The sequence below is a fragment of the Harpegnathos saltator genome, unplaced genomic scaffold (assembly GCF_003227715.2).
Source record: "Harpegnathos saltator strain DR-91 unplaced genomic scaffold, Hsal_v8.6 scaffold536, whole genome shotgun sequence".
Taxonomy (NCBI): Eukaryota; Metazoa; Arthropoda; class Insecta; order Hymenoptera; family Formicidae; genus Harpegnathos; species Harpegnathos saltator.
Genome location: NW_020230356.1, coordinates 73,804 through 89,832, shown reverse-complemented (window position 1 = coordinate 89,832; position 16,029 = coordinate 73,804). Strand labels below are relative to the sequence as shown.

The window sequence follows — 16,029 nt, the reverse complement described above, 5'->3', positions numbered from 1 at the left end:
AGTGAATGAAAAGAGGACCAAGTAAATCCGCACGGAAAAATCATGCGAGTCAATACAATAAAAAACATAGAAAGACGGTAAAGCCGTTGGGCAAACATTAAGACGTCGAATTATTAGTAGGTCCTCCCTCCGGCGCTATCGGCAAATAAAAACACTTTATTCGAGGTCAATCTGAACGCCCCCAGCGAATATATCGAATGAATCGAGGAAGGCTTGTGTTTCTTCTCCACATTGGCGTATCCGCCAGAAAGACGAGAAGTTCACTCACGTCAGACGTGCAATTTTACAACGTTAGCCGAACTATCGCAATATTTTTTTTTCTCACGTGTATATCGCCGATTAACCAGGCGAATGAGTCGAAAGGCCTCGAGGGCTATTTTTTGTGGAAATCATCTCCTGCCAAGAATAGAAGTGTCTCTCCACACTAAGCGGAGGGATAGGATTGACCTCTGCAAACCCCAATGGGTCAGTGGTAAACCCCTTTGAATGGTCTAAACCCCCATCAAAGAGGGGGATCGAGTGCGCTCATATGGAAATTAAAAGGGGATTGTAATGATCGCGCTAACTATTCGTTGCTTACCCGAGGAAGAGTATTGTTAAAGTTGCATGTAGCTCGTATTTCTTTTCGTATACAATGACTCGAATGGCTCGAAATAAGTCAATTTTAATAAGTTAATTTTGTTAAATATATCGTGCAGAAAAATAACGAATCTGTGAATTAAAATTGTGTCTTGTATTTAAAATTTCACACAAAAGACGATATTCGCGTTTTATACAAGTTTGTGTTGATAAAATGATTGCGTAACGTTTCGGGTTGAAATACATTGAGATTAAATTGTCGAATTCAATATGCGCGATCGACCGGCCGCGAGCACCGGCAAAATTAAGGCGGGAAATTATAGGGAGGTCGATGATATTGCACTGACCCTTCCGAATCTCGATCGGTCGCCTTTCTGTCCGAGCTGTCACTCGAAAAAGGTCCATGATTAAACGCGATCTCCGCTAAAGCTAGTAATCCCGCGACACGGGTCAAAATCCCAACGAGGAGAGCCCTTACTGGCGGTACCTATGCCGCTCTCGGTTTCCGTTGTTTGCTTTGGTGGCTTCATTACCTCTCAAAATATTTGCCTAACGTCACACGTCGACCAGCAAACGGCCAGTCGATGACCCGGTGCAGACTATTCTATACAGAATGTCCTGTTGAGCCCCGTGGCTCAAGATATTCCCCAAATTAATCAAGAGTACTATCAAACTGTCAACATGACAGGCGAAATCCTTTCCAAAATCTACAGCGAACTATTAACGCTGGAACTACCAAGCGATCGAAAATGACTGGTTGATAATTCCTTATAAAAATTATTCAAATTTATTCAACGATGCATTTGGTATACCCAACAGATGTTGAATAAAAGTAAAAGAAATAAACCGTTTGAAATAAACATTTTTGTCTTTACATGATGTAAAATCCTGTCTCTAACGATCATTTAGAGATAATTGTGTTTCCAAAAGAAAAAAAAAAAAAAACCCGAAAAAAGACGAAAAGGGAAAGTGCAACATCGACCAATAGAAGGTAATTTAGGAAACAAGCAGTACAATTACTGTCGCGCACTCACTTTCGGATGGCCTCATCCCATATCCTATAAAGGTCCGCCACGCCATCCTTGAGGGCTGTGCAGATCAACGGCGCGGAGATACCGAGATCGGTCATCAGTCGATGCGCGGAGACGTTCAACGCGATCATTTCTTTCGGCGTATCATTTTTCAGAACAGTCAGGTCGGCCTGCAACATAAAATATACATTTTTAGTAGCTGGTTCGGTTGCCTAACTCAAACGAATTACTCGCGGTGCAAGGGCAAACGCGTAAGGGTCGCCCTTAGCGTAGGGTGAAGGTGATGTATAAAGTGGCCACAGTAGTAGACTAAGAATCCGGCGAGCGGATACACGTGGTGGGGTCTAAGAGAGTTTTATCACGTGTCTCGGCGCGTATATCGGAATACGCTTTTTCTCTTACCTAAGCATGTCGCGTTCCGCATTTCATATCATCACGCGCGCCAAATTAATCGTCACCTCCGAGCCGAAAGGTCAATTCCACACGATATTCGAGTATCGTACGCGGGAATGTGTTATATGGAACGACTTTTCAAGAATCTATATCCGCATTCGGCAAAACTATAACTTGCTATCTCTATGTAGTTTTATCGGCAACATATAAAAGAGTCAGCGCGGTTCACGGCTGATCGACGACGCGTCGCGTTCACGTAAACGTGAGTAGCGAAACGCCACCGCCACAGCAGCATTTCGGAAGAAGGGAATTACTTTCAAAGAACGCAAGACGAGGCGAAGGGTATAAGACGCGCGAGATGACCACAAGGACGAGCTTTACGAGCTTTCTCGAGGTCTGCTCGTCACGCGATGAGCGAGAGAAATAGTAACGGCAAGAAGAAGAAGAAGAAAAAGAAGAGGAACGGGCTCTCGTTTTCGTTCTCTTACGCCCTATGTCGCTGTCGTAAACCCGGGTTTATTTATGCGGTCCTCGTCGGGTGAGCGTCCCACGGTAGGACGACGGGGATGTGACAACGTGACGTGGTTACTGCATCGTACACCGCGTGTTTCTACAACCCTTATATTTAGCTATGCTATTCCTGATAAATGTCCTTTTGCCACGCTCGCGTTAGCCCCAAAATGGCGAGACAAGACGATCGGATGCGACGCATTCGATCAATCCTTCACTCGTCGCGTCTACTCCATCCTCGCGCGAAGACAATCGCTCGAGACAATCCTGATCGACGACTATACACCGCCGACGAAGCCGGGCCAGTTAGCCGGTGGTTTTGTTTGCGTTATGAATTGGGGCAAATCGCGCAATGAAAAGGAGAGCGTGAGCCCACACTCCGAGAGAAAGGAGAGAGAGAGATAGAGAGAGAGAGAGAGAGAGAGAGAGAGAGAGAGAGAGAGAGAGAGAGAGAGAGAGAGAGAGAGAGAGCGCTAGAGAGAAAGAAACAGAGAAAGGAGAGCGAGACGAGGAGCGGTTTCGCAAAGTGCACGGCGTGGATTTGCTCCAGTGTCCGGCGAAAAGTGGTTGTCATTGATATTCCGCGCGCATAGCAAAGGCAGAAGCGACCGCTCCGCTTCTCCCCTCTTTCGTAACCACCCTGCTACGATTCTCCTCGCCACTGCCGCCGCCACCATCAGCATCAACGACGCATAACCAGTGGCAGCTACCTCCCCCGCCGAGCCCCACCCCGACGGCGACCACCCTTGTTCGCCCGTTGTGCCCTCGCAGACACGCACATTCCGATCTAATTCAATTTCCAATCAACAGCCAATCAATTGATTCGAATTCGGTATACAGAGCGGTCGCCGCGCGTTCGGGACCTGCATGCCTATGAGGCGGCGGCGGCAGCGGCGGCGGCGGCGGCAGCCACCGCCACCACCGCCGCGCCGCCACCGTGAGCACGTACCCGGTAAAAGTAGAGAATTAGCTTTTTACGTCTCGTAATTCCGCGGCACTAAGTGGAACGGAGATCCACTGCCACCAGTATTTTAATTGCGGCGCCATGGATCCCGCTATGGTATCGCATTTACGCGCGCGGTTCTTTTTCGCAGAAGGGACGAAGAGGTGGTCGGGGGGAGAGTACTTTACGAAATTCCGGAAAGCCGCGGGAAGACAAAGGGAAAAATACGTTGCATCCGGATATGTCGGAGCGTGCTGCTGCTCGCTCATGCAGCGGACATTAATGATCGCAGGCAATTCGATTTCGCGCAGGTAAAGGTTCGCGCGCTCGCGCGCGCACGCAAAGGGGTTCGGCCGCGCGACTATGTTTGTCCGATATTACGCAATAACATAATTAGCAGATGACGCGCCTCATCGAATCGCGCGGTGCGTTCGCCCACGTGCGCCTACGTGCCATCGGACGAGCCACGTAGACCCAATTGCGCGGCCTGCTTAGCGATGCATAATACATACGAAACGTTCAATTCTGTCTCGCGCGCGCGTCAGTCTGCATTCGGCTGCGCCGATGCGCTTTTCGCAGGTAGCGCGGCCTGCATTCCAATCGCAGCTCGCCGCCGCCGCCACGTGTGCCGCGCGGACAATCATCCCCGATAAGTAATCAGCTTGTTGACAGTTTTGTTCGCCATGCGGACGCACGCATATACACGCATATACACGTACACCATCCGGAACACACGGTGTTCTCTGCATTGTCGAAAGAGCGAGCGAGAATTACCAGGTATCAATACGTTCCACATCGAAGCCGAGGACTCTCTTCCGTGAGAGTCTCGCCGCGACGAATTTACGACCGAGAGCCGCGGTTTCCGTGACCGAGCGCGAGCGACATCCCAGTCGCGACGTCGAAGACACCTCGTGTCATCGGTCAGAGGACCGACGAGCGGACCACCACCACGTAAAGGCTAGCGCCCATGTAAAACAAGAGCGCGGTTTTCGTGTGGACGCAGATCGGCGCGAACTATACATACACACACGAGCGCGCACACAAATATACACATACATCTCGTGCATAATGCAGCAGAGCGACGAGTTCACCCGGCAAATGTTGGACGCTAATATATCTTGATGATAGATAGGGAGCATGTGTTTGGTCTTCGCAATGAGGCTGGGAGGGTGCCGAGGATATTGCGGGGGCGCGCGGGGCGGCTTTCCAGAGGTTCCAGCGCGGTAGTAGGGCTGGATGTGCCGGAGGATCGGGGGATGACTCTCGGGGGTGGAGAACTCCAGGGGGTTGGCTAGGTTCCGCCGGCGTTCGCTCTCGCGAGTTGCGATGCCGAGCACGTCGCCGTCAGACGAGCGTACGTGCGACACGACTACGCTTTTACGCCACTCTCTACCTTCTCTACTTGGTTCCTGACTGCTCTCTCTCTCTCTCTCTCTCTCTCTCTCTCTCTCTCCTACTCTTTCTCTACCTCCGGTCTCCTCCGTTCCCTCCTCCTCCTCCTCCTCCTCCTCTTCCTGCCTCTCACACCATCCTCTTCGCCCGCTTTCATTTTGTTCCTCCTCCCCAACCGCGACTGCTCGAGCTTTCCATCCGCTTTTCTGACTTTTCTGTCTTACCAGCCTCTCCCCTCCCCCCCTCATACCGGAGACATTTCCAATAACGTGCCTTCTCATTGCGATTCGATTTCCGGGGGACTAGCAGAAATTCGTCAAGGGCGGCGCATCTAGAGACGCGATACGGAAACTTTTGACTTTTTTTCTCGAACACTCGAGTTTGACGAATTACGATGTAAATATTTTCGACGATGCTTGGGGACGTCGGGAATTTTGATTTGAACTTCGCCGGAGTATCGTACGATGGATTTATGGGAAACCGATAGTGTCATAATGTTGAAAAATTCGATGCTAATTACTCGTTACTGATATCTGAGAATCGTCCTCGAAACATAAAACATTGAAAGAAATATTTCTCTCGGTCAACATTGATTAATGCGTTATATAAAGTGACAAAGCGATAAACGTCACGGAGGCAACTTACAAAATCTTTCAATGAGATTTTACAACGTGCAGTTTTTAAGATAGCACTAAAAGACATTAGAAAGAAGGACTTTATTCATATTAAATGCGGCCGCTACGTTTTGGTAAATACGATGTACTCTTTTCTTGAGAAAAGTAAAATTTCATAATTATCATTTAAGCGAGACGAATGAAAACAGATGAATCCCTGCTATATCAATCGAGTTGAAATAGAAGATCTCTCGTTTAGCGGATGTGTCTCTACCGGTATCCACTTATCGACAGTGTATTGCACGTGAAATTTGCTCATTGTTGGTAGAAACTATCTATTTCTAATAATATTTCTAACCAATATTTCAATAATAAAATGTTCAAACAAATTAGGTATTAAACGCATATACCGCGATTGCATCAATGAGAAGTATTGTAATTATGTCTTCTTTTATGATTTATCTCAAAATTATTGCCCAATTTTACCAAAGAATGTCTCAAATAAAATATTGTAGAATTCTACAATCCACGTGGTTTACATTTATTCTATATCTTTAAAGCTATTCTTAAACAATTTAAGAAAATGAAATATATAGATATATGTATCTTGTACATAGTACCTCTCTCTTTAGTGCTTTCAATATACACATACCTAAACCTAATTGACTTCTGACGTGATGCATAAACATGCCTTTTTAGAAACAACCATCAAATAAACGCACATGTACGAGGTAACCAATATAAATATAGATATAAAAGTAGACTTACAGTGATTGTATTAATGCGATCATCAAGCACGTGCGGCTGTTCCAAGACAATTTCGCAATCAACGAATCGATCGTGCGTCGCTTTGAGCTTCGTCCGCATGGCAGCAACTTCGCGATGAAGAGAACTGGCCATTTGCGCCTGTTTGACTTGCGACGCCAAAGTCTTCCATCTTTCGATCATACCTAAAAGCATGCGCAATGTAGTTTAGTTTGTTGATAAAATACATAAGGCAAATCATAATACTTGACGTTACATCCGAGTCAAACATTCAATAAAGTAAACAAATAGAAACCTCACTCGGTGGAAAGTATTTAAAGTCGAATGAATGTTGTATCTGCTTTGAATTATTTATAAAAGGAAAAAAAACGAAGAAATGCAAATTCATTCCTATTTCTTCACGGTGATGCAACAAAATCTAATGTACAGTTTTATGTGGCTTCTCTTATATGAGAAAGTAATAGATAACGCTATAATTAATTTAACGAAATAGCGCACGAGATGGTTTACTTTCCTATGTTATTAGGTGCCACGGTAATTTAACATAATACAACATATGCCCTTCCTAATACTCAACATGCGCGCACTCGTATAATCGACCGTTTCCTGCTTTTCTTTCTTCGACGAACTTTGCGGAAACGCCAAGGAGCGGAAGGAGAGACCGGCAATTACTTCCCTGTATGTTTTTCTTTTCCGTACTCTGGGGGCCATGCTGCTATCCGTTATAACGGTTTTTTTTCCGCGACAATTTAAACGATTTTCACTGGTTAGTTACGTAAAGCAATTACGTAGAAAAAAAATCTGAAGGTCAACAGACTTATATCTATACCGTACGGCTTCCGTGACCTCTTTTGCCTGTTCGCCGCTTTCTTTTATACTGGCCGCTTTTTTGCAGACCGAAACCGAGACCGGAATCACTTCGAGCGATATAAGCATTGTATCTAGCGGACAATAAATAACGGTGAAATCACCGCGTAAGCATATTGTGCGAACCGTGCGAATCGCGCGGATCCAGTAAGTCGCAAAAACTGCACACCGAGACACCGCGCGATGCGTCCGGAAGATAGCTGGGAAAAACGGAGCGCTGTAGGAATGCTGCAGGAAAAATTTGATGCGTATAGAAAGTACCAGATTTTACACTGACCTACAGGAAATGATGAACCGTGCGCGATGCAGTGAGAACGTAATAGCGCGTATGAAGCTTATACGTGCGGACACACATGCGAGGTAAAACACACACCCATACACACACATACACACGTACGCACAGCGGAATGTACCGTGTGTTATCGTATGCTTCGTCGCGTACGATCGCCGGAGCGTAAATTGGCATTGAATGCGGCTCGTCCCTGTCTTTTTAAACGACACGCTACCGCCTTTCGTCGTGAAAATTTCACGAGACCGGACACGCCCGCACGCGCTCACGCATCTAATCGTAAATTTAAAATTGGAACGAACTCGCTTTTATGTAACGACCAAATGCGCAGTGAGCTTTCTACCGGCGGGATTTAATGCACGTACGCGCGTACGATGAATGTTTTTATGCCTGAAATGCAACGTCTCGCTCACGTCTCGCGTTTCATCGTAGACCCGTAGACGATAACTTTCCCGAAACTAATCGCAATCTCTCATTTCGTTCTGCAAAAGTGGAGCGACGATTACGAGCACGAGTCGACCGACCGCGTTTCAGGCAGCGATATCGCGAGGGAAAGGATGATTGATCGATTTGACAGCTAATGGACCTGTTGTGCGAACGAACCTGTTGTACGACGTGTCATTATCGTTCGCGACAATAACGCGGGAAAGGCAATGATTGAGATAACTGCACGCTTTCTTCGTCTCGCGAAAGAGAGAGAGAGAGAGAGAGAGAGAGAGAGAGAGAGAGAGAGAGAGATCGCACAATACATCGTACTAGCCGTAAATATAGAAAACAACTAATGGACACGAAATATGAAGAATCTCGGAATTTTAAATTCGTGACTCACGTCCCAACTTGTTCTCACTGTTCAGTCGCATTGACGACACTTGCATCGTAACGTAGCAGTTTTAGATATGAGCTGTCCGTAGCTGTGTATGATTTCCATATATACTCGATTTCGTTAGTATTCGTTGCTTGATGTCGTCAGTAGTATCGCGTTACCGCGTTAAACCGAAAGTATCAAGGATACGTGCTAACGGGAGAATCGCGGGACAGTTTTTTTTTCGTAGAAACTTCTCGAACCGTACGGAGCAGCATTCGTGATAACCGTTAGTACTTTCGTGAAAACATCATGGCGACCGGCAAATTCAAACGAACATTTTGTCGACAACGGATCGCGGGATATTCGACGTCGGTCGAACAGCCACGGCACAAACTGTTAAGGAAAATGTGACAACAATGCAGTCACATGACAATTCTCGTGAATTCCCTCCAAAAGACCCTTGTGCGAGAAGATTCGACTGGCCCGAAGCGATACAGCGTCTTTTTATCTTTCATTCGAGCAATATGGCGACTGGTAAAATTTAGAAAAAATTTCGTCAACTTTTGTCGCTCATTACGTCGGTCGCTCGGTAAATTAAACTTTTTCTCCAACGGAGGAGTCATCGACTCGCGACGAATACCTCGATATAGCGCCGCCAACCGCGCAGTAACAAAATAATGCATAGTGTAACGACGCAGATATATACATACGCGGGCCTTTCTCATCGACGATCATTTCCCTCCGTGTGAGCATCAGAGGACGAATCGCGCTCTTAGTGTGTGAAACTCGACGTAGGCGAACGAATACGCACCGATCAGTCCAGAATGCGCGGTGTCTTTCGCGGGATCGACGTAACGGATAAAACACGACCGACGACGAGCGAGCAAACGTCCGTTGACGCTCGAACTCGTTGAAACACTGACGATGCGCGAACGCTCGCATTCGCGACGCGAGCAGCGTCACGTGACCGCTAGATCGCGGCAAATACAAACGAGCGAGCCAATCGGCGAGTCGCGTCCCTCGCGCCAACGCGCCCGCGGCATCGGCGAACGTCGTCACCACCACCGTGATTCCCAAACCCTGACGATAGAGCATAGTAGTTCATATAAGGCGCGATTCTCGGGCCGCGGTATATTCGCGGCGTGCGTATCCACCTACGCGTATCTCCGCGTCCAACATGCGCATGCAATCGAAGGTACGGCCGTGGAGCTTGTAGCTGAAGCGAGAGTTTCCAGAATCAACATCTCAGACGCACGTCGTTCGCCGCTCGTGCACTCGTGTTATTGCATCGAGATTCCATCGAGAACATGTAATTGTGCAATCCAAAGTCGAACGCGAATATATGATCGTTGTTTGATCGTTGTTTACAATCGTGTTATATATTGTACGGACATACGGTCGTTTAAACCCCGGTGCGTCTGGAGGAGCTGATTTTTGGAATTCTAGCAGATCGGTACATGTAACAGTTTTGCGATCCAGGCTCTTATCTGCTACTTGTTAATTGCGTATTTATAAGAGTCTTTATCGTGTACAAAGTGAGTTTGTTGTTAATCCGACCGGCCGCTCATTGTTCCTGAGATACCAGCCTAAACGTGAGTGAGGAGATAGTCGAAAGGATAATTCAATTAATGAGTAGTTAGGCACATAATAACATCGCTATGCGCCATATATGCATACGAGTACGGTGCGAAACAATTCGCGATACGCCGTGGTCATTAGGACTGCGGATATTATCATTTTCTACTTTCTCCTACACGCTCGGATGCGCGCTTATTCGAACTCGTCAGCTAGAAAGTAAATTGCATCGTTTCTAACGTCGATCTAAGTGTTACTGCGGAAGCGTTGTGTCATGCGCATGTGTGACTACGTTGAAGAACCTATTTTACTTGTAACGTACAATCGTATATATTACCATCTCCAGGAATAATATTACAAATATCTGTCTTTCCTTTTCGTGAATAATACGAATGTTACGTAATACGTATTTATGTACGCCTCAAGTTGTACGATGTTTTCTAAAGAATAACGGCTCCTCGCTTTCTATTTTCTGTTTCTGACAATATTTCTCTCTAACACGCTCACCTACTTTCTTTTTGTCTCTACTTTCCTAACGTACTCACGCGTCATTTTGATGCGGTTTATAAATAGATTATAACTAGAAGAACAAGTTATTCGTGTAAATATATTATAGTACAGTTGCAAGTGCCGCAATATTTTATTGATTAATAAGTACAATCACCGTACAGGCCGCAAGACGTGGAGAAAATGGTTTAAGAAAAATATATAGATTTAATATAAATTTTACAATACATGCTAATAAGCGGATATAACATAAAAATAGATATATAAAAGTTTTTTAATATAAAATAAAATAAAACAGGAACATACAAAATAAATGAATATAATTAGTCAGATTAAAGTCGAAAGTGTGCAATTTTCTAAATACGTGATATTGGGCATAGTTCTTGATTATGAACTTTGGTTAAACTGATCAAATTAGAGCGATAATCTCGCAACGACAGCAGATTATGACTAATTTTGGCGTAGTCACACTAAAGGACGTAGTTACTTTTTTTTAGCAAATTTGTAAAATAAAACTACGAGAGATCTTCATACAATACAAATAAGCACTCAAAATACTGTTATCTATTTGTTCATCCAACAAAAACAACCGTGATCATACTGATAATCTAAGATAAAAGCGAATATCACAATATAAAGCAATTATGCTTTACATCGTAGCTTACTTTGTAACAATAAACATATATTTAAAAAATATAAAAATATATGTATATGTACAAATAAATTTTTGAAAATATGTAACATAAAGATGTTTTTCCGAAAGATAGTTCTTACCGCATGCCATCAAGAAATAAGTAAAATCGCTTGAAGGCTAATGTACAAAGCAGCAATTATGAGAAACGATCTGATAGTCAGTAATTGCTGGTACTCACCACGAACTTGCTTCAAATATTTTTCATTTCGATAGTATCCATTCTGCGATTCCAACACAGCCTGCAAACACCCTAAGTTTTCTTTACACGCGGACTCCACTTCAGCCTATTAGAGATAGAAAGGCAAATTGATTAACTAATTTATTTATACAACTACAACACAAGTCAATGACGTAAATTAGCGTATTTAGAGAGGTAGAAGAGAAGGGAAAAGACACGATGATTATTAGGATAATAATTTAGAAACTAGGGTAATAATTAAGAAATAAAAAAAAAGTATTAGCGTAAAAATTACATATTACAACGCAATTAGTATTTTTTATAAAGCTTTCTACCAAAGCGACAGAAGAAACGTAAACATGATAGAAGAAAACGATAAAAGCAATATTAACTTTAACTGTAATCTCCAGTATTATTTCTCTCTATCTCTCTCTTTCTCTCTCTCTCTCTCTCTCTCTCTCTCTCTCTCTCTCTCTCTCTCTCTCTCTCTCTCTGTTTCTCTATTTAATTAGAAATATAAGTTGCTTGTGCATCTAGAAATTTGTTTGTCATATTAATTGCAAGTTATGTTTATGTTTATATCACGTAATATTTCTATAATAAAGATATTTATATCGCTTATATTTGAATAATATAATATTATATATTCACGAGAACATTAAGTTATAATGTAATCGGCAAGAAGAACTTTTAGAACCTTAATATACATAAAATAACAAATCAATATGTACAAATGCATATAAATTTTATTTTATTGTCACATGCTCTAGATCTTTTAAGTCTTTGTGTTTCAGATTTTTGGATTTACATATTTTAAGCAAACATGCAATTATTGATGCCATAAGAATAATTAAACAAATATCACAGTATTTATCTTAAGTTACTAATTATAAATAATCCATAAAGAAGAGTAGTTTGTACATATATATATATATATATATGCAATTTCATCCAATAGGATTATAAGTTATATGACTACTGTGTGCGATAATATAAAAAAATCAACATATCATAACGCAAACTTATGTTATATTAAATATATTTCACATGCACAGTATTATTTCAACTGTATTTCATATGCAATACGTGCCAACTTAATAGAATTATTAATCTCAAAATGCGTGTTGAATAAAGCAAGAAACGCTTTTTAAGATATCTGTAACATTTCACGAATAGAGGACTATGTTCCGCAAGCACCACATATTGTAAGTGTAACAATATACGTACGAATTCTGTAGGAATCATGCCATTGGGTCTAACAAAACAATTTTCTGCGAGTATAAGCTGCGATTGTGAATTTTCTGTGATATTTCGTATATCTTCCTCGTCACTATCGCTGTCTTCTGTGCTGTCGCCAATTTCCTAGAACATAATTGGTTTACGTAACTATCGTGTGTAGATTGGCCATTACGTAGCACATGCAATAATTTCTTAGAACTTCAGTAAAGTCTCATATAGACACAATATACAGATTTTTCATACATGAATGCTTTAGAATTGCATAGACGTTGTATTAATAGATATCAAGAGACTCAACTCTTTATTGTTCATTAATAAGGCAACTAAGAAGGCCAATGTCTTCTTGTCATAAGATTTTGTCTTTTAATTTATAATATATTTATGTTTTGTCATATATATATACTTAGGTATGCTCGCTATTATGCTTAACGTCACTTTGCCAAATCTTTTTTAAAGCATGCAACTAATAACAACATTACGTATAACTAACGTTTATCTATTTCCATGCAAAAATAAAACACGTCTATACTGCTTGAGAAGTTTATTTGTCGTGACTATAATCTAAAGCAGTAATACTTCATGTGTGAATATGTATTGCATCGAGGAACCCTATAGAGCATGGCAGCAACCGATATTACCTCGGTTACATAATAATACATTTATATTCAGTTAATTCGATTGTATACACATATATACATGTTCATTTTATCTTATGATGTCGGCTTTTCTATAGAAAAAATATGGATACTTGATCCAGAAAAAATAGCATTAAAGGACGTACATGATATGTGCGAATTTTAGGCAGTGGTGAACTAGCAGGGATTGCGCTCATACTGGACGCGCAATCCGACTGACTATCGAGGAAATTTCGATAATCATCTCCAAAATCCAACAATCGTCGGGCAGTTTCTACGTCCGGCGCCTCGCTGTAAGTCTCGCTCATGTATTTCTCCTGTGAATCGGCAGATTGAGGGCGATACAAACAAAGTCTCAGTCACGATATGATATTAAAAACGCAACTGTGCAATTTTGTATTACCTGATAATTATCCCAAGCCTGTTCAGAGAAGGAATTGTTGCCAAGACTGTTCATCTCCACGTCGCTGTCCATATTCAACTGCTGCTGGTTGTTTAGCTCCTTGTTTAGCACGGTACTCAACAGATTATTATCGTAAGTGAAATGTCCTTGGGTACAATTATTGCGATCTTCGCCTTCAGTCTCTGACGTGGAAGCAACCGACTTGCAGCACAGTAGTCGGAACGATGTAGGATTATTGGCGAGTGCCTTCTCCACGTACAACTGTTGATGGACGGTACAGCCTGAGAAAGATCCCGATTTAACCAGAGTCGTTGAACGATCGTGGCAGTCCTTCGAAACTGCGTGCGTTGTGCGATTTAGATTCGTTTTGCGAGATGAGCGTTGTTGATTCGTGCTACCATCGCTTCCCGCCGAATGATGATTGGCGTGCGCGCTTTCTGAACTAGATTCGCTCTTACGGCCCTAGATAGATGAATCATATTACGTTACACTCGACTTCTCAGCTCGATCCGTCGAATAACTCGGAACACAAAGTAGAAAGTGCATTCGAGGAACGTAATACAAACGTTTTAACACAATGAAATGTGGTATGTTTCTTACCAAAGTTTTCTTTCGCAATCTATTTTTCTTTCTGCGGAATGAAATATTTCTAACTACACGAGCGTCAGAACAAATAATAGACTCCTCTAACAAAGTGGACGTTGAATTGTTAAACGATTTCCGTGATTCTCTGCAATATAAACGCATTCTGTGATAAACCGCGCCTCGTTTATACACGGAAAGATAACGAACAAAGAAAAGTTATCGAAAGACTACTTACGCAGCATCCAACGATACGGATTTAGTCGGCAGAGTTGCGACCAACTGATGAAGCGCAGTCTCAGATATGGAAAACTGCGAAATGGGATCATTTATTTGAGCTAAATTGGGATTATCCCCGATCTGAGAGATACAAGACACGCTCCACGGCCGAGATCCTTTCGCTTTTTGTTTGGAGCGCATTACAACCTTCGGAGTATTCGTATCTACTACTAATATCGCGTTAGGAGGAGGCGCCTCATTGACAGGCGTTTTCTCGATGAAATCGAATATTTCCTGCGACATGGACGGCGACATGTGAGCGGCAGCGCCTTCGAATCGCCGATAAGTCGCGACGCTGCTCTGCAAATCGTCCGACGATATCGACTGTCTTTCCCCGTCAGATTCTTCCGTTGTATATTCACCGCTGGCATCGCAGCTATCTAATGGCTGTAATGTACACATACGAGTGTTATACGTGACTGCACACATACCATATGTTTCATTATCTAGCATCGCAGGTTCTCACGCATATCTTGAGATAACGTTACAATGATGACGTAGCTTTAAAAATATAAAGTCAATTCACAGTCATTTTCCAGCGAAAGAGAAATGCCACTAATATATAAAGCATATCTGTGCACGCTAGGCTTTTCGTGTTGATTACATTTAAATACATTTAAATACATCTGAGAAAAAAATTTCATTCGTCCGCTTCTGCTACACTTTTTTTGCGTCATTATGGCTTACCTGCGACCTGCCCTCATGGCCTCTTGCCGCATTCAGCTTCAACCATTCCTTCACGCGGGCATATTTGACTCGATGATTGTTCGTTATGTCCTTCTCCTCGAATACTAACGGTGGGAAGGTGCGCGAGGCGCCGCCGGCATGCCTCTCTTCCCCGATCAGATTTTCCACTTCTTTGATCAGCCTCTGTATCCTCGACTTGTCGTTCGGCTTCTCGTCATCGCTATCTTTTTGTTGAGCATCGCAACCGCGGGCCTGTTCCGCGGCTGTCTCTTTCTCTTCGTTGCTTACAACACTAGTGTTCTGCGCGAAGCGCATATTCGCCGACACGTCGACGCGTGGAGTCTCGTCGAAGTCCAGACGGACCACAACGTTCGTTTTTCGTTGCTCCGAAACGACGGAGCTATTCTGACGGGAAGAAGTGTAGGTCCACTCCTCCTCGGAGGAATCGTCCACCGTGTTAGGCGATTCCTGGATCGGCTGGACACCGTCCGCCTCGGAGTCGGTGTCGAGATGCTTGAAGTAGAAGGTAGCGCAGTTCTTCGACTTCCTGTCGGACCTGAGCATCAAGGAAACAACACGATATGGGACATGGACGCTTATCGGACGGATGTCACGTTATTTCGGCGAACGTGACCAACAAAGCGTAAGAAAAATGACGAGCGATCGACGAGCGTAATGTAGCGTGACGCAAAAGAGGGAAGGGTAAAAACGCGACTCACGTGTTGAACGAGGCAACCTCGTCCGTAGTTCCGCGACGTTTCGTAAATTCGCTCGTCCGAAGACCGTTGCTCGATCTTTCGGCGCTCTCGATTTGCACGGCGCCCGCCGCGTCGATTTCGTCACACGTCTCCTGCATCGCCGTCGAAGTGGTTATCGGCACGGTGTCCGGTAAGGGTGGCATGTTGTGTTGCTCGTTATCGCTGACTCCGCTTTCCTCGACGTCACCTTCCTCCCCGTGATCCTCCAGGATAGACGCGACCAGACTCGTGGCTTCTCGTTTTTCCAGCTCGTCGGACCTTGTGTCCATCACACACAGCTCGCGCAATTCATCCTGCATCGCAA

General features: G+C 43.7%; 1 protein-coding gene across 1 annotated transcript in view; it reads right to left on the bottom strand.

Annotated features, from left to right (window-relative positions):
* Positions 1-16,029, bottom strand: part of LOC105185861 (uncharacterized) — a 49,998-nt gene that overhangs the window by 13,310 nt on the left and 20,659 nt on the right. Inside the window, exons 9-18 of the mRNA XM_011145688.3 lie at positions 15,687-16,018; positions 14,968-15,523; positions 14,240-14,667; positions 14,020-14,149; positions 13,420-13,881; positions 13,163-13,333; positions 12,370-12,504; positions 11,143-11,248; positions 6,231-6,412; positions 1,614-1,780 (exon numbers count right to left, since the gene is read on the bottom strand). Of these exons, the coding sequence (XP_011143990.1) occupies positions 1,614-1,780; positions 6,231-6,412; positions 11,143-11,248; positions 12,370-12,504; positions 13,163-13,333; positions 13,420-13,881; positions 14,020-14,149; positions 14,240-14,667; positions 14,968-15,523; positions 15,687-16,018 (2,669 nt within the window). The remainder of the gene's footprint in view (positions 1-1,613; positions 1,781-6,230; positions 6,413-11,142; positions 11,249-12,369; positions 12,505-13,162; positions 13,334-13,419; positions 13,882-14,019; positions 14,150-14,239; positions 14,668-14,967; positions 15,524-15,686; positions 16,019-16,029) is intronic.